The sequence below is a fragment of the Oncorhynchus nerka genome, linkage group LG7, assembly GCF_034236695.1.
Source record: "Oncorhynchus nerka isolate Pitt River linkage group LG7, Oner_Uvic_2.0, whole genome shotgun sequence".
NCBI classification, from domain to species: Eukaryota; Metazoa; Chordata; class Actinopteri; order Salmoniformes; family Salmonidae; genus Oncorhynchus; species Oncorhynchus nerka.
Genome location: NC_088402.1, coordinates 94,661,519 through 94,681,550, shown reverse-complemented (window position 1 = coordinate 94,681,550; position 20,032 = coordinate 94,661,519). Strand labels below are relative to the sequence as shown.

General features: G+C 42.7%; 1 protein-coding gene across 1 annotated transcript in view; it reads right to left on the bottom strand.

The window, feature by feature from the left end:
• Positions 1 to 20,032, bottom strand: part of LOC115125693 (RNA-binding protein 10-like) — a 120,513-nt gene that overhangs the window by 53,015 nt on the left and 47,466 nt on the right. Inside the window, 4 exon segments of the mRNA XM_065021006.1 lie at positions 8,147 to 8,335; positions 8,434 to 8,494; positions 8,583 to 8,669; positions 11,606 to 11,679. Coding sequence (XP_064877078.1) covers positions 8,147 to 8,335; positions 8,434 to 8,494; positions 8,583 to 8,669; positions 11,606 to 11,679 — 411 coding nt within the window.

Here is a 20,032-nt window from a genome sequence, read left to right as displayed (position 1 = left end):
GGGTGGGCATTCTATGTTGTGTGTCTAGTTTGTCTGTTTCTGTGTTTGGCCTGATATGGTTCTCATTCAGAGGCAGGTGTTAGTCGTTGTCTCTGATTGGGAACCATATTTAGGTAGCCTGTTTTGTCATTGTGGGCGATTGTCTATGTCTAGTGTTTGTGTCAGCACATTTGGTATATAGCTTCACGGTCGTGGTTCATTTCTTGTTTTGTTCACTTTACTTTGTGTTTTCATCATCCATTAAAATCATGCATTCACACCACGCAGCGCTTTGGTCCTCTTCTTACGACGATCGTGACAATAAATCTTCAATAATGTTTAAACCGGAGAATTCCTTTGTTTGTAGAAATGCAATGGAATGCAACTAACTCTCACAGGAGCGAGAGAGACAGCTCGTGGCACTCTGCCAGACCCCTGACTCAAACAGCTCTCATTCCCCCCTCCTTCACAGTAGAAACATCAAACAATGTTCTAGAGACTGTTGGCATCTAGTAGAAGCCTTAGGAAGTGCAATATGACCGCATAGACACTGTATATTCGATAGGCAATGACTTGAAAAACTACAAGCCTCAGATTTCCCACTTCCTGGTTGGATTTTTTCTCAGGTTTTTGCCTGCCATATGAGTTCTGTTATACTCACAGACATCATTCAAACAGTTTTAGAAACTTCAGAGTGTTTTCTATCCAAATCTACTATGCATATCTTAGCTTCTGGGCCTGAGTAGCAGGCAGTTTACTCTGGGCACCTTATTCATCCAAGCTACTCAATACTGCCCCCAGCCATAAAAACTTAAAGCCTAAATTCCCATTAAAAAATGATTACATTTTTTTATTTTTTATTATTGATTAAAAAAATAAAGTCTAACCCATCTACACACAATAATGACAAAGTGAAAACATGTTTTTAGAAATTTTAGCATATTTATTGAAAATGAAATACAGAAATATCTCATTTACATTTGTATTCACACCCCTGAGTCAATACTTTGTAGAAGCACATTTGGCAGCAATTATAGCTGTGAGTCTTTCTGGGTAGGTACCTAAGAGCTTTCCACACCTGGATTGTACAATATTTGTTCATTATTCCTTTTAAAATTCTTCAAGCTCTTTCAAATTGGTTGTTGATCATTGCAAGACAACCATTTTCAGGTCATGCTATAGATTTTCAAATGGATTTAAGTCAAAACTGTAACTAGGCCACTCAGGAACATTTACTGTCTTCTTGGTAAGCAACTCCAGTGTATATTTGGCCTTGTGTTTTAGGTTATTATCCTGCTGTGTCTGGTGGAAAACAGACAACCAGGTTTTCTTCTAGGATTTTGCCTGTGCTTAGCTCCATTCCTTTTCCATTCCTTTTCTTTTTTTATCCTGAAAAACTCCCAGTCCTTAATGATTACAAGCATACACATAACATGATGCAGCCACCACTATGCTTGAAAATATGGAGAGTGGTACTCAGTGATGAGTTGTATTGGGTTTGTCCCAAACATGCAACGTTTTATTCAGGACAAAAAATTAATTGCTTTACATAATATTTTGCAGTATTACTTTAGAGCCTTGTTGCAAACAGGATGCATGATTTGTAATATTTTTATTCTGTACAGGCTTCCTTCTTTTCACTCTGTCATTTAGATTAGTATTGTGGAGTAACTACAATGTTGTTTATCCATCCTCAGTTTTCTCCTATCACAGCCATTAAACTCTGTAACTGTTTTAAAGTCACCATTGGCGTCATGGTGAAATCCCTGAGTGGTTTCCTTCCTCTCCAGCAACTGAGTTAGGAAGGACGCCTGTATCTTGTAGTGACTGGGGTGTATTGATACACCATCCAAAGTGTAATTAATAACTTCACCAGAGCTCAAAGGGATATTCAATGTCTGCTTTATATTTTTTTATCCATCTACCAATAGGTGCCCTTCTTTGTGAGTCATTGGAAAACCTCCCTGGCCTTTGTGGTTGAATCTGTGAAATTCACTACTTCGACTGACGGACCTTACAGATAATTGTATGTGTAGAGAGATGAGGTAGTCAATTAAAAATCATGTTAAACACTATTATTACACACAATCCAAGCAACTTATTATGTGACTAGTTAAGCAAAGTTTTACTCCTGAACTTCAGGCTAAGTTAGGCTTGCCATAACAAAGGGGTTGAATACGACTATATGACTCGAGACATTTCATTTTTTTAATTTTTTTTTTATAAAAACTTCTTTTTTTTTTTTACAATCTAAAACATAATTCCACTTTGACATTATGGGGTACTGTGTGTAGGCCAGTGACAAAATAAATCTCCATTTAAATTCAGGCTGTAACAAAATAAAATGTGGAAAAGACAAGGGGGTGTGAATACTTTCTGAAGGCACTGGGTATGACAGTTTATGAGGTACAACCAATAACAAAATATGTTGGTACATCATCAAATCATAAACAGATATTTCACTACAAACCAAATACCAGAAAATGGTGGAGTCATAGAGAGAGACAGAGAAAAAGAGAGATAAATAGAGATACATAGAACATCTAATAAAATATTTAGAACAGAGAGAACAGTCTATAACTTGGGCGACTGGAGTCTTTGACAATTTTTTGGGCTTTCCTCTGACACCGCCTGGTATAGAGGTCCTTGATGTCAGGAAGCTTGGCCCCAGTGATGTACTGGGCCGTATGTACTACCCTCTGTAGCGCCTTACGGTCGGAGGCCGAGCAGTTGCCATACCAGCTAATGCAACCGGTCAGGATGCTCTCGATGGCGCAGCTGTAGAACTTCTTGAGGATCTGAGGACCCATGCCAAATCTTTTCAGTTTCCTGAGGGGGAAAAGGTGTTGTCGTGCACTCTTCACAACTTTTCACGACTGTCTTGGTGTGTTTGGACCGTGATAGTTTGTGATGTGACGTGTGTTAGTTTTGACATGTTTAGATCGAAACCAAAACAGTAAGTTAATAGGGCTGTGAAGAATTGGTAACTAGCCACAAATAATTTACCTATATTCATATACCTTGAATAACATAAGTTGTATGTTGTTTCTGAACGTTATGATTCACTCATTGTTAGCTGATAATTATGAAGTTAAAAGTTTGTTGTAGTTGTATTAGCATTAGCCTGGCTGGCTGTCTGGCAGCAGATTGAGTGAATGGGTGCTATGATAAAGTTACAGGGCATAGTTGTGCTAAGGTGACTGTAGCCCGAATAGCAGGAATGGATCAGGCACAATCAGGAATGGATGTAGTCCACAATCATCTCCTTTGTCTTGATCACATTGAGGGAGAGGTGGTTGTCCTGGCACCACACTGCCAGGTCTCTGACCTCCTCCCTACAGGCTGTCTCGTCGTTGTCGGTGATTAGGCCTACCACTGATGTGTCATCGGCAAACTTAATGATGGTGTTGGAGTTGTGCCTGGCCGTGCAGTCATGAGTGAACAGGGAGTACAGGAAGGGACTGAGCACGCACCCCTGAGGGGCCCCTGTGTTGAGGATCAGCGTGGCGCATGTGGTGTTACCTACCCTGATCACCTGGGGGCGGCCCGTCAGTCCAGGATCCAGTTGCAGAGTGAGGTGTTTAGTCCCAGGGTCCTTAGCTTAGTGATGAGCTTTGTGGGCACTATGGTGTTGAACGCTGAGCTGTTGTTAATGAACAGCATTCTCACATAGGTGTTCCTTTTGTCCAGGTGGGAAAGGGCAGTGTGGAGTGCGTTTGGGTCATCTGTGGATCTGTTGGGGCGCTATGCGAATTGGAGTGGGTCTAGGGTATCTGGGAGAATGCTGTTGATGTGAGCCATGCCCAGCCTTTCAAAGCACTTCATGGCTACTGACGTGAGTGCTATGGGGCGGTAATCAGTTACCTTCGCTTCCTTGGGCACAGGGACGATAGTGGACTGCCTGAAACATGTAGGTATTACAGACTCAGACAAGGAGAGTTTGAAAATGTCAGTGAAGACATTTGCCAGCAGGTCAGAGCATGCTCACAGTACACGTCCTGGTAATCCATCTGGCCCTGCGGCATTGTGAATGTTGACCTGTTTAAAGGTCATGCTCACATCGGCTATGGAGAGTGTGATCAAAGCTGGTGCTCTCATGTATGGTTCAGTGTTGCTTGCCTCGAAGCGAGCATTAAACGCATTTAGCTCGTCTGCTCGCGTCATTGGGCAACTCGCAGTTGGGTTTCCCTTTGTAGTCCATAATAGTTTGCCCTGCCACATCCGACAAGCATCAGAGCGCGATTCAATCTTAGTCCTGTATTGACGCTTTGCTTGTTTGATGGTTCGTCGGAGGGCATAGCGGGATTTCTTATAAACGTCCGGGTTAGTGTCCCGCTCCTTGAAAGCGGCAGCTCTAGCCTTCAGCTCGGTGCGGATGTTGCTTGTAATCCATGGCTTCTGGTTGGGATATGAACGTACGGTCACTGTTGGGACAAAGTCGTCGATGCACTTAGTGATGAAGCCAATGACAGATGTGGTGTACTCCTCAATGCCATTGGAGGAATCCCGGAACATATTCCAGTCTGTGCTGCAAGACATCCAGTCTGTTCTGCAAGACATCCAGTCTGTGCTAGCAAGACATCCAGTCTGTTCTGCAAAACATCCAGTCTGTGCTAGCAAGACATCCAGTCTGTTCTGCAAAACATCCAGTCTGTGCTACCAACATCCAGTCTGTGCTGCAAGACATCCAGTCTGTGCTGCAAAACATCCAGTCTGTGCTACCAACATCCAGTCTGTGCTACCAACATCCAGTCTGTGCTACCAAAACATCCAGTCTGTGCTGCAAAACATCCAGTCTGTGCTACCAACATCCAGTCTGTGCTGCAAAACATCCAGTCTGTGCTACCAACATCCAGTCTGTGCTACCAAAACATCCAGTCTGTGCTAGCAACATCCAGTCTGTGCTGCAAAACATCCAGTCTGTGCTACCAACATCCAGTCTGTGCTGTCAACATCCAGTCTGTGCTGCAAAACATCCAGTCTGTGCTGCAAAACATCCAGTCTGTGCTGCCAAAACATCCAGTCTGTGCTACCAACATCCAGTCTGTGCTACCAACATCCAGTCTGTGCTACCAACATCCAGTCTGTGCTGCAAAACATCCAGTCTGTGCTACCAACATCCAGTCTGTGCTACCAACATCCAGTCTGTGCTACCAACATCCAGTCTGTGCTGCCAACATCCAGTCTGTGCTGCAAAACATCCAGTCTGTGCTACCAACATCCAGTCTGTGCTACCAAAACATCCAGTCTGTGCTACCAACATCCAGTCTGTGCTACCAAAACATCCAGTCTGTGCTACCAACATCCAGTCTGTGCTACCAACATCCAGTCTGTGCTGCAAAACATCCAGTCTGTGCTACCAACATCCAGGGTGTGCTACCAACATCCAGTCTGTGCTGCCAACATCCAGTCTGTGCTGCCAACATCCAGTCTGTGCTGCCAACATCCAGTCTGTGCTGCCAACATCCAGTCTGTGCTACCAACATCCAGTCTGTGCTACCAACATCCAGTCTGTGCTGCCAACATCCAGTCTGTGCTGCACAACATCCAGTCTGTGCTGCCAACATCCAGTCTGTGCTGCACAACATCCAGTCTGTGCTACCAACATCCAGTCTGTGCTAGCAAAACAGTCCTTAAGCATCTGACCACTTAAGTAAACTCCCAACTGAGACTCAGCAGAAGTCTGAAAAATATACTTTATGTACAACGTAGAACCCCAAACAATGCAGAGCAGAATTAGGACATACCCAGGGTGGCAGGGTAGCCTAGTGGTTAGTAACCGGAAGGTTGCAAGTTCAAACCCCCGAGCTGACATGGTACAAATCTGTCGTTCTGCCCCTGAACAGGCAGTTAACCCACTGTTCCCAGGCCGTCATCGAAAATAAGAATTTGTTCTTAACTGAATTTCCTGGTTAAATAAAGGTAAAAAAGAGAAGACCGACTATGTGCACACTGCCCACAAAATTTGTTGTAAACTGAGCTGCACTTCCTAACCTCCTGCCAAATGTACAACCATATTAGAGACACAGATCCACAAAGAATTTGAAAACAAACCCAATTTTGATAAACTCTCATCATCTATTGGGTGAAATACCACTGTGTGACATCACAGCAGCAAGATGTGTGACCTGTTGCCACGAGAAAAGGTCAACCAGTGAAGAACACACACCATTGTAAATACATATAAATATGTTTATTTATTTTCCCTTTTGTACTTTAACCATTTGCACATCATTACAACACTGTATATATACAGTTGAAGTCGGACGTTTACATACACCTTAGCCAAATACATTTTAAACTCAGTTTTTCACAATTCCTGACATTTAATCCAAGTAAAAATTCTTATGAAATGTGAAATATGCAAACTCTGACCCACTGGGAATGTGAAATGTCAGAATAATAGTAGAAAGAATGATTTATTTCAGCTTTTATTTCTTTCATCACATTCCCAGTGGGTCAGAAGTTAACATACATTCAATTAGAATTTGGTAGCATTGCCTTTAAACTGTTTAACTTGGGTCAAATGTTTCAGGTAGCCTTCCACAAGCTTCCCACAATAAGTTGGGTGAATTTTGGCCCATTCCTCCTGACAGAGCTGGTGTAACTGAGTCAGGTTTGTAGGCCTCCTTGCTTGCACATGCTTTTTCAGTTCTGCCCACACATTTTCTATAGGATTGAGGTCAGGGCTTTGTGATGGCCACTCCAATACCTTGACTTTGTTGTCCTTAAGCTATTTTGCCACAACTTTGAAAGTATGCTTGGGGTCATTGTCTATTTGGAAGACCCATTTGCGACCAAGCTTTAACTTCCTGACTGATGTCTTGAGATATTGCTTCAAAATATCCATAATTTTCCTTCCCTCATGATGCCATCTATTTTGTGAAGTGCACCAGTCCCTCCTGCAGCAAAGCACCCCCACAACATGATGCTGCCACCCCCGTGCTTCACGGTTGGGATGGTGTTCTTCGGCTTGCAAGCCTCCCCCTTTTTCCTCCAAACATAACGATGGTCATTATGGCCAAACAGTTCTATTTTTGTTTCATCAGACCAGAGGACATTTCTCCAAAAAGTATGATCTTTGTCCCCATGTGCAGTTGAAAACCGTAGTCTGGCTTTTTAATGGCGGTTTTGGAGAAGTGGCTTCTTCCTTGCTGAGTGGCCTTTCAGGTTACGTCGATATAGGACTCGTTTTACTGTGGATATAGAGACTTTTGTACCTGTTTCCTCCAGCATCTCCACAAGGTCCTTTGCTGTTGTTCTGGGACTGATTTGCACTTTTCACACCAAAGTACGTTAATCTATAGGAGACAGAACGCGTCTCCTTCCTGAGCGGTATGACGGCTGCGTGGTCCCATGGTGTTTATGCTTACGTACTATTGTTTGTACAGATGAACGTGGTACCTTCAGGTGTTTGGAAATTGCTCCCAAGGATGAACCAGACTTGTGGAGGTCTACAATCTTTTCGGAGGTCTTGGCTGATTTCTTTAGATTTTCCCATGATGTCAAGCAAAGAGGCACTGAGTTTGAAGGTAGGCCTTGAAATACATCCACAGGTACACCTCCAATTGACTCAAATTATGTCAATTAGCCTATCAGAAGCTTCTAAAGCCATGACATATTTTGGGGAATTTTCCAAGCTGTTTAAAGGCACAGTCAACTTAGTGTACGTAAACTTCTGACCCACTGGAATTGTGACACAGTGAATTATATGTGAAATAATCTGTCTGTAAACAATTGTTTGAAAAATGACTTGTGTCGTGCGCAAAGTAGATGTCCTAACCGACTTGCCAAAACTATAATTTGTTAACAAGACATTTGTTGAGTGGTTGAAAAACGAGTTTTAATGACTCCAACCTAAGTGTATGTAAACTAGTTTTAATGACTCCAACCTAAGTGTATGTAAACTAGTTTTAATGACTCCAACCTAAGTGTATGTAAACTAGTGTTAATGACTCCAACCTAAGTGTATATAAACTTCCAACTTTCACTGTCTACATAATATGACATTTGAAATGTCTTTATTATTTTGTAATTTTTGTGAGTGTAATGTTAATTGTTTTTTATTGCTTATTTCACTTTTGTTTATTATCTACTTCACTTGCTTTGGCAATGTTAACATATGTTTCCCCTTCAATTTAAATTGACTTGAGAGAGAGAGACTTACTGTCGTTGGCCACCTCAGCCTGCTGTGTGTCAGCTCCTCCTGCCCCAGCCCTGCCCCCAGCCCTGGGAGTGGTGACGGCAGTAGAGGTGGTAGCAGCTGGCCGGTAGAGAGCAGGGAGGGGCAATAAACCGTCCTTCTGATGCACACCCAGAGGTAACTCCCTCAGCTGGGGTAGTTTCAGCTCTGCCTCTAAAGGTAAAAAAAAACACAGTCGGATATCCCAGTGGACAACACACAACACAGCTGTCTATGTTTATCATAGGGTTTAGGTATCACTGTATGTTTACCTGATTTAGGAACACCACATTTAAAACACTTCTCTCTCCTCTTGAAGTTCTGAACCCCACACTGTTAGAACAGCAACAGAGGCGATCAGTACCGGTGAGAATTGAGAACAAGATGAGAAGCCACACAGTGAGGTTGTTAGCTGTTGTACCTTGTTACAGAGCCAGTCCTCGTTGGCGCGTGGTTTAGGGTCACTGTAGTGCATAGACACCCTCTGGCCTAGGATAGACAAAACCCTCTGAAAGAGAGAGAGAGAAGGAGACAGGCAGAGAGAGAGAAGGAGAGAAGGAGAGACAAAGAGAAAGATAGACAGAGAAGACCAAGAGAGAGGGAGACAGAGGGAGAACGAGACAAAGAGAGAGAGAGAAACAAAGAATGATTATCATAGATAAGTGGTTCACATTCTAGAGAGAGAGGAGCCCACTCACAAGAGGGCAGAATGAGTGAGAGATGTTTCCCATGCCAATAAAGCCCATTGAATTGAATTGAGAGAGAGTGGGAAAGAGAGGAGAGAAGAGAGGGAAAGAGAGGAGAGAAGAGGGAAAGAGAGGAGAGAAGAGAGGGAAAGAGAGGAGAGAAGAGAGGGAAAGAGAGGAGAGAAGAGAGGGAAAGAGAGGAGAGGAGAGGGGTAGAGAGGGAGAGGATAGAAGAGAGGGAAAGAGAAGAGAGAAGAGAGGGAAAGAGAAGAGAGGGAAAGAGAGGAGAGAAGAGGGAAAGAGAGGAGAGAAGAGAGGGAGAGGAGAGAAGAGAGGGAAAGAGAGGAGAGAGGAGAGGAGAGAAGAGGGAGAGAAAGAGAGGAGAGAGGGTAGGGAAAGAGAGGAGAGAGGAGAGGGAAAGAGAGGAGAGAAGAGAGGGAACGAGAGGAGAGATGAGGGAAAGAGGAGAGAAGAGAGGGAAAGAGAGGAGAAGAGAGGAGAGGAGAGAGGGAAAGAGAGGAGAGAAGAGAAAGAAAGAGAGGAGAGAAGAGAGGGAAAGAGAAGAGAGAAGAAAAATTGAGGACAAGAGAGAAATGTAACCTTCAGCTCAAGGGAAATTGGGACGGACGGAGAGCTGTATGTGTGTGTTCGATTGGCCACCCTGTTAGCCGTTTATGTGTGTGTGTGTGTGTGTGTGTGGAGAGAGAGAGTGTTGTGTTTTGTCAACCCCCCCCCTTAAGGGGAACCCTGGTCACAGTGTTAGCCAACCTGACCCCCACCCCAACCTGGCAACGCAACCAGTAGAAAAGAGACAGTATTCACCATTCAATATTCATACGGTATATTGCACAACACAGCAATGGTGAGGCGTGCACAAGTGTTACGGTCTGTGGTTAAAATATATCTCCCACCTACATCATTTGATTAGGTCGTTTGATACTGTAATGACACCCATGGTCACTTTATGACTCTGCATGTTTCATGTTTCATTTAACAACAATGGTGTCATTTAACAACAATGGTGTCATTTAAGAACAATGGTGTCATTCAACAACAATGGTGTCATTTAAGAACACCGGTGTCATTCAACAACAATGGTGTCATTCAACAATGGTGTCATTCAACAATGGTGTCATTCAACAATGGTGTCATTCAACAACAATGGTGTCATTCAACAATGGTGTCATTCAACAATGGTGTCATTCAACAATGGTGTCATTCAACAACAATGGTGTCATTCAACAATGGTGTCATTCAACAATGGTGTATTCAACAATGGTGTCATTCAACAACAATGGTGTCATTCAACAATGGTGTCATTTAAGAACACCGGTGTCATTCAACAACAATGGTGTCATTCAACAATGGTGTCATTTAAGAACAATGGTGTCATTTAAGAACACCGGTGTCATTCAACAACAATGGTGTCATTCAACAATGGTGTCATTCAACAATGGTGTCATTCAACAATGGTGTCATTTAAGAACACTGGTGTCATTCAACAATGGTGTCATTCAACAATTCAACAACAATGGTGTCATTCAACAATGGTGTCATTTAAGAACACCGGTGTCATTCAACAACAATGGTGTCATTCAACAATGGTGTCATTTAAGAACAATGGTGTAATTTAAGAACACCGGTGTCATTTAAGAACAATGGTGTCATTTAAGAACACTGGTGTCATTCAACAACAATGGTGTCATTCAACAACAATGGTGTCATTCAGATACAAGTTTTGTTTAACTGGTGTCATGCAGTTACAGGAACCACAGAAAGGGAATAGACCTCCACCCTTCCTGACCCCGAACAACCCCTCACCGAACACCCAACCTCCACCCCCTAACGACTGGACTCCCTGGATAAAAGATTGTCAGAAAGTGGGGATTTGGGGACGGAGGAAGGGAGGAAGAGAAAGGGGTGGGTTGAAGTCTGTTGAAAGGTAAAGAGAGAGAGAGAGAGAGAGAGAGAGAGAGAGAGAGAGAGAGAGAGAGAGAGAGAGAGAGAGAGAGAGAGAGAGAGAGAGAGAGAAGAGGTAAGAGAAGTAAGAGAGAGAGAGAGAGAGAGAGAAGGAGAAAGTAAAGAGAGAGAGAGAAGAGAGAGAGAGAGAGAGAGAGGAGAAAGGTAAAGAGAGAGAGAGAGACAGAGAGAGAGAGAGAGAGAGAGGGAGAAAGGTAAAGAGAGAGAGAGAGAGAGAGAGAGAGAGAGGGAGAAAGGTAAAGAGAGAGAGAGAGACAGAGAGAGAGAGGGAGAAAGGTAAAGAGAGAGAGAGAGACAGAGAGAAAGGTAAAGAGAGAGTCAGAGAGAGAGAGAGCGAGGTAGAGAGATAGAAAGGTAAAGAGAGAGAGAGAGAGAGAGACAGAGAGAGAGAAAGGTAAAGAGAGAGAGAGAGAGACAGAGAGAGAGAGAGAAAGGTAAAGAGAGAGTCAGAGAGAGAGAGAGAGCGAGGGAGAGAGATAGAAAGGTAAAGAGAGAGTCAGAGAGAGAGAGAGAGCGAGGTAGAGAGATAGAAAGGTAAAGAGAGAGTCAGAGAGAGAGTGTGTGAGAGTGGCTGGGAGAGTCCGATGGTGTGTCAGTACAGTTATACCAACACACATCGGCATCAGAAAACACAGGTGTGTGTGTCATGTTCAAGATCATGTGTGTATTTGTGTGTGTGTGTGTGTATTTGTGTGTGTGTGTGTGTGTGTATTTGTGTGTGTGTGTGTATTTGTGTGTGTGTGTGTGTGTGTGTGTGTGTGTGTGTGTGTAGAGTGACCTGATTGGTCTCCATCCAGCGGCAGGCCTCCTGTATGTGATTAAACTCCACGAAGGCGAATCCACGGCTCTGACCTGGTCACCACGCCAACCAGCCAGCGCCATGGCAACCCAACAACAACAACAACAACATAACATCAACGCAGTGAGGGGTTAGTGCTTCATAAAGAGACAGAGAGACAAAGAGAACAGAGTGCTCTATCCCAGATGGAGTTTATAGCTGCTACACTGGGGTCTCAATGGTAGGTTTATAGCTGCTATACTGGGGTATAAATGGTAGGTTTATAGCTGATACACTGGGGTCTCAATGGTAGGTTTATAGCTACACTGGGGTCTCAATGGTAGGTTTATAGCTACACTGGGGTCTCAATGGTAGGTTTATAGCTGCTATCCTGGGGTATAAATGGTAGGTTTATAGCTGATACACTGGGGTCTCAATGGTAGGTTTATAGCTGCTACACTGGGGTATAAATGGTAGGTTTATAGCTGATACACTGGGGTATAAATGGTAGGTTTATAGCTACACTGGGGTATAAATGGTAGGTTTATAGCTGATACACTGGGGTATAAATGGTAGGTTTATAGCTGATACACTGGGGTCTCAATGGTAGGTTTATAGCTGCTACACTGGGGTATAAATGGTAGGTTTATAGCTGATACACTGGGGTATAAATGGTAGGTTTATAGCTACACTGGGGTATAAATGGTAGGTTTATAGCTGATACACTGGGGTATAAATGGTAGGTTTATAGCTGATACACTGGGGTCTCAATGGTAGGTTTATAGCTGCTACACTGGGGTATAAATGGTAGGTTTATAGCTGATACACTGGGGTATAAATGGTAGGTTTATAGCTACACTGGGGTATAAATGGTAGGTTTATAGCTGATACACTGGGGTATAAATGGTAGGTTTATAGCTGATACACTGGGGTCTCAATGGTAGGTTTATAGCTGCTACACTGGGGTATAAATGGTAGGTTTATAGCTGATACACTGGGGTATAAATGGTAGGTTTATAGCTACACTGGGGTATAAATGGTAGGTTTATAGCTGATACACTGGGGTATAAATGGTAGGTTTATAGCTAAACTGGGGTATAAATGGTAGGTTTAAAGCTGCTACACTGGGGTATAAATGGTAGGTTTATAGCTACACTGGGGTATAAATGGTAGGTTTATAGCTACACTGGGGTATAAATGGTAGGTTTATAGCTGATACACTGGGGTATAAATGGTAGGATTATAGCTACACTGGGGTATAAATGGTAGGTTTATAGCTGCTACACTGGGGTATAAATGGTAGGTTTATAGCTACACTGGGGTATAAATGGTAGGTTTATAGCTCCTATACTGGGGTATAAATGGTAGGTTTATAGCTGATACACTGGGGTATAAATGGTAGGTTTATAGCTGCTACACTGGGGTATAAATGGTAGGTTTACAGCTACACTGGGGTATAAATGGTAGGTTTATAGCTACACTGGGGTATAAATGGTAGGTTTATAGCTACACTGGGGTATAAATGGTAGGTTTACAGCTACACTGGGGTATAAATGGTAGGTTTATAGCTGCTACACTGGGGTATAAATGGTAGGTTTATAGCTGCTACACTGGGGTATAAATGGTAGGTTTATAGCTACACTGGGGTATAAATAGTAGGTTTATAGCTACACTGGGGTATAAATGGTAGGTTTATAGCTACACTGGGGTATAAATGGTAGGTTTATAGCTGATACACTGGGGTCTCAATGGTAGGTTTATAGCTACACTGGGGTATAAATGGTAGGTTTATAGCTGATACACTGGGGTATAAATGGTAGGTTTATAGCTACACTGGGGTATAAATGGTAGGTTTATAGCTGATACACTGGGGTATAAATGGTAGGTTTATAGCTGATACACTGGGGTCTCAATGGTAGGTTTATAGCTGCTACACTGGGGTATAAATGGTAGGTTTATAGCTGATACACTGGGGTATAAATGGTAGGTTTATAGCTACACTGGGGTATAAATGGTAGGTTTATAGCTGATACACTGGGGTATAAATGGTAGGTTTATAGCTACACTGGGGTATAAATGGTAGGGTTATAGCTGATACACTGGGGTATAAATGGTAGGTTTATAGCTGCTACACTGGGGTATAAATGGTAGGTTTATAGCTCCTATACTGGGGTATAAATGGTAGGTTTATAGCTAATACACCCTGGTATAAATGGTAGGTTTGTAGCTGCTACACTGGGGTATAAATGGTAGGTTTATAGCTCCTATACTGGGGTATAAATGGTAGGTTTATCGCTAATACACCCTGGTATAAATGGTAGGTTTGTAGCTGCTACACTGGGGTAGAAATTGTAGGTTTGTAGATGCTACACTCGCGTATAAAGGGTAGGTTTTTAGCTGATACACTGGGGTATAAATGGTAGGTTTATAGCTACACTGGGGTATAAATGGTAGGTTTAAAGCTGATACACTGGGGTATAAATGGTAGGTTTATAGCTGATATACTGGGGTATAAATGGTAGGTTTATAGCTGATATACTGGGGTATAAATGGTAGGTTTATAGCTACACTGGGGTATAAATGGTAGGTTTACAGCTACACTGGGATATAAATGGTAGGTTTATAGCTGATACACTGGGGTCTCAATGGTAGGTTCATAGCTGCTACACTGGGGTATAAATGGTAGGTTTATAGCTACACTGGGGTATAAATGGTAGGTTTATAGCTGATACACTGGGGTATAAATGGTAGGTTTATAGCTAAACTGGGGTATAAATGGTAGGTTTAAAGCTGCTACACTGGGGTATAAATGGTAGGTTTATAGCTACACTGGGGTATAAATGGTAGGTTTATAGCTGCTACACTCGGTTCTCAATGGTAGGATTATAGCTGCTACACTGGGGTATAAATGGTAGGATTATAGCTACACTGGGGTATAAATGGTAGGTTTATAGCTGCTACACTGGGGTATAAATGGTAGGTTTATAGCTACACTGGGGTATAAATGGTAGGTTTATAGCTGATATACTGGGGTATAAATGGTAGGTTTATAGCTGATACACTGGGGTATAAATGGTAGGTTTATAGCTGCTACACTGGGGTATAAATGGTAGGTTTACAGCTACACTGGGGTATAAATGGTAGGTTTATAGCTACACTGGGGTATAAATGGTAGGTTTATAGCTACACTGGGGTATAAATGGTAGGTTTACAGCTACACTGGGGTATAAATGGTAGGTTTATAGCTGCTACACTGGGGTATAAATGGTAGGTTTATAGCTGCTACACTGGGGTATAAATGGTAGGTTTATAGCTACACTGGGGTATAAATAGTAGGTTTATAGCTACACTGGGGTATAAATGGTAGGTTTATAGCTACACTGGGGTATAAATGGTAGGTTTATAGCTACACTGGGGTATAAATGGTAGGTTTACAGCTACACTGGGGTATAAATGGTAGGTTTATAGCTGCTACACTGGGGTATAAATGGTAGGTTTATAGCTGATACACTGGGGTATAAATGGTAGGTTTATAGCTGATATACTGGGGTATAAATGGTAGGTTTATAGCTACACGGGGGTATAAATGGTAGGTTTATAGCTGCTACACTGGGGTATAAATGGTAGGTTTATAGCTGCTACACTGGGGTATAAATGGTAGGTTTATAGCTACACTGGGGTATAAATGGTAGGATTATAGCTGCTACACTGGGGTACAAATGGTAGGTTTATAGCTGCTACACTGGGGTATAAATGGTAGGTTTATAGCTACACTGGGGTATAAATGGTAGGTTTAAAGCTGATACACTGGGGTATAAATGGTAGGTTTATAGCTGATATACTGGGGTATAAATGGTAGGTTTATAGCTGATATACTGGGGTATAAATGGTAGGTTTATAGCTACACTGGGGTATAAATGGTAGGTTTATAGCTGATATACTGGGGTCTCAATGGTAGGTTTATAGCTGATACACTGGGGTATAAATGGTAGGTTTATAGCTGATATACTGGGGTCTCAATGGTAGGTTTATAGCTGAAACACTGGGATATAAATGGTAGGATTATAGCTGCTACACTGGGGTATAAATGGTAGGTTTATAGCTACACTGGGGTATAAATGGTAGGTTTATAGCTGATATACTGGGGTCTCAATGGTAGGTTTATAGCTGAAACACTGGGATATAAATGGTAGGATTATAGCTGCTACACTGGGGTATAAATGGTAGGTTTATAGCTGCTATACTGGGGTATAAATGGTAGGTTTATAGCTGATATACTGGGGTCTCAATGGTAGGTTTATAGCTGATACACTGGGGTATAAATGGTAGGTTTATAGCTGCTACACTGGGGTATAAATGGTAGGTTTATAGATGCTACACTGGGGTATAAATGGTAGGTTTATAGCTGCTACACTGGGGTATAAATGGTAGGTTTATAGCTGCTATACTGGGGTATAAATGGTAGGTTTATAGCTGATATACTGGGGTCTCAATGGTAGGTTTATAGCTAATACACCCTGGTATAAATGGTAGGTTTATAGCTGCTACACTGGGGTATAAATGCTAGGTTTATAGCTGCTATACTGGGGTATAAATGGTAGGTTTACAGCTGCTATACTGGGGTATAAATGGTAGGTTTATAGCTGAAATACTGGGGTATAAATGGTAGGTTTATAGCTGATATACTGGGGTATAAATGGTAGGTTTACAGCTGCTATACTGGGGTATAAATGGTAGGTTTATAGCTGCTACACTGGGGTATAAATGGTAGGTTTATAGCTGATACACTGGGGTATAAATGGTAGGTTTATAGATGCTACACTGGGGTATAAATGGTAGGTTTATAGCTGCTACACTGGGGTATAAATGGTAGGTTTATAGCTGCTATACTGGGGTATAAATGGTAGGTTTATAGCTGATATACTGGGGTCTCAATGGTAGGTTTATAGCTAATACACCCTGGTATAAATGGTAGGTTTATAGCTGCTACACTGGGGTATAAATGCTAGGTTTATAGCTGCTATACTGGGGTATAAATGGTAGGTTTACAGCTGCTATACTGGGGTATAAATGGTAGGTTTATAGCTGAAATACTGGGGTATAAATGGTAGGTTTATAGCTGATATACTGGGGTATAAATGGTAGGTTTACAGCTGCTATACTGGGGTATAAATGGTAGGTTTATAGCTGCTACACTGGGGTATAAATGGTAGGTTTATAGCTGATACACTGGGGTATAAATGGTAGGTTTACAGCTGCTATACTGGGGTATAAATGGTAGGTTTATAGCTGCTACACTGGGGTATAAATGGTAGGTTTGTAGATGCTACACTGGGGTAAAAATGGTAGGTTTATAGCTCCTATACTGGGGTATAAATGGTAGGTTTATAGCTAATACACCCTGGTATAAATGGTAGGTTTGTAGCTGCTACACTGGGGTAGAAATTGTAGGTTTGTAGATGCTACACTGGGGTATAAATGGTAGGTTTATAGTTGCTACACTGGGGTATAAATGGTAGGTTTATAGCTGATACACCTGGGTATAAATGGTAGGTTTATAGCTGCTACACTGGGGTATAAATGGTAGGTTTGTAGCTGCTACACTGGGGTATAAATGGTAGGTTTATAGCTACACTGGGGTATAAATGGTAGGTTTATAGCTGCTACACTGGGGTACAAATGGTAGGTTTATAGCTGATACACTGGGGTATAAATGGTAGGTTTACAGCTGCTATACTGGGGTATAAATGGTAGGTTTATAGCTGCTACACTGGGGTATAAATGGTAGGTTTGTAGATGCTACACTGGGGTATAAATGGTAGGTTTACAGCTAATACACCCTGGTATAAATGGTAGGTTTGTAGCTGCTACACTGGGGTAGAAATTGTAGGTTTGTAGATGCTACACTGGGGTATAAAGGGTAGGTTTTTAGCTGATACACTGGGGTATAAATGGTAGGTTTAAAGCTGCTACACTGGGGTATCAATGGTAGGTTTATAGCTGCTACACTGGGGTATAAATGGTAGGTTTGTAGATGCCACACTGGGGTAAAAATGGTAGGTTTATAGCTCCTATACTGGGGTATAAATGGTAGGTTTATAGCTAATACACCCTGGTATAAATGGTAGGTTTGTAGCTGCTACACTGGGGTATAAAGGGTAGGTTTATAGCTGATACACTGGGGTATAAATGGTAGCTTTATAGCTGATACACTGGGGTATAAATGGTAGGTTTATAGCTGATACACTGGGGTATAAATGATAGGTTTATAGCTGCTACACTGGGGTATACATGGTAGGTTTGTAGCTACTACACGGGAGTATAAATGGTAGGTTTATAGCTGATACACCTGGGTATAAATGGTAGGTTTGTAGCTGCTACACTGGGGTACAAATGGTGGGTTTGTAGCTGCAATACTGGGGTTTAAATGATAGGTTTATAGCTGATACACTGGGATATAAATGGTAGGTTTATAGCTGCAATACTGGGGTTTAAATGGTAAGTTTATAGCTGCTACACTGGGATATAAATGGTAGGTTTATAGCTGCTACACTAGGGTATAAATGATAGGTTTATAGCTGCAATACTGGGGTTTAAATGGTAAGTTTATAGCTGATACACTGGGATATAAATGGTAGGTTTATAGCTGCTACACTGGGGTTTCAATGGTAGGTTTGTAGCTGATACACTGGGATATTAATGGTAGGTTTATAGCTGATACACCTGGGTAGGTTTATAGCTATACTGGGTTATAAATGATAGGTTTGTAGCTGCAACACTGGTGTATAAATGGTAGGTTTCTAGCTGCTACACTGGGGTATAAATGGTAGGTTTATAGCTGCTACACTGGGGTATAAATGGTAGGTTTATAGATGATACACTGGGGTATAAATGGTAGGTTTTTAGCTACTACACGGGAGTATAAATGGTAGGTTTATAGCTGATACACTGGGGTATAAATGGTAGGTTTATAGCTGCCACAATGTCCTGCTAACCCCAATGTCCTGCTAGCCCCAATGTCCTGCTAGCCCCAATGTCCTGCTAACCCCAATGTCCTGCTAGCCCCAATGTCCCGCTAACCCCAATGTCCCGCTAACCCCAATGTCCTGCTAACCCCAATGTCCTGCTAGCCCAAATGTCCTGCTAACCCCAATGTCCTGCTAGCCCCAATGTCCTGCTAGCCCCAATGTCCTGCTAACCACAATGTCCTGCTAGCCCCAATGTCCTGCTAACCACAATGTCCTGCTAGCTCCAATGTCCTGCTAGCCCCAATGTCCTGCTAACCACAATGTCCTGCTAGCCCCAATGTCCTGCTAACCACAATGTCCTGCTAGCTCCAATGTCCTGCTAGCCCCAATGTCCTGCTAACCCCAATGTCCTGCCAGGCCCAATGTCCTGCTAGCCCCAATGTCCTGCTAGCTCCAATGTCCTGCTAGCCCCAATGTCCTGCTAGCCCCAATGTCCTGCTAGCCACAATGTCCTGCCAGCTCCAATGTCCTGCTAACCCCAATGTCCTGCTACCCCAATGTGCTGCTAGCCCCAATGTCCTGCTAACCCCAATGTCCTGCTAACCCCAATGTCCTGCTAGCTCCAATGTCCTGCTACCCCAATGTCCTGCTAGCCCCAATGTCCTGCTACACCAGATAAGATAGTTTGGGGTTGATACCCCAGATACCCTCAGATAAAATAGCGGTTGATTTGGGATTGGGCAAGACAGAGAAAGAAGGAGAGAGAGAGAGAGAGAGAGAGAGAGAGAGAGAGAGAGAGAGAGAGAGAGAGGAGAGAGAGAGAGGAGAGAGGAGAGAGAGAGAGAGAGAGAGAGAGAGAGAGAGAGAGAGAGAGAGAAAGAAGGAGAGAGAGAAAGTAAGAGATAGATAGATCTAACCACTCTTCACTTTTGAGTAAGGTCTCTAATCTCAAAGTGACGCTACAGAGGAAAACAAACAACGTCCACTTCAGGTCCTCTATGAGAAGATCAGTGATGTATTTATATCTAGCAGTGAACTGACAAGTTGAGATACACTTTCACTCTACACACAGAGAACAGCTTCCCAACACAACACACAGTCTTTCACAGACCCAGTTGAGAGGGATGGAGGGATGGAGAATAAAAAGTGGTCAGCCAGTGAGAGCAAGGAACAGGAGAAAGAGAGAGAGAGAGAGGGAAGAGAGAGAGAGAGAGAGAGAGAGAGACAGAGAGAGGGGGAAGAGAGAGAGGGGGAGAGAGAGAGAGAGAGAGAGAGAGAGAGAGAGAGAGAGAGAGAGAGAGAGAAAGAGAGAGAGCTGCGGGAGAGAGAGAGGTAGAGAAGAGAGAGGTAGAGAAGAGAGAGGTAGAGAAGAGAGAGAGGTAGAGAAGAGAGAGGTAGAGAAGAGAGAGGTAGAGAAGAGAGAGGTAGAGAAGAGAGAGGTAGAGAAGAGAGGTAGAGA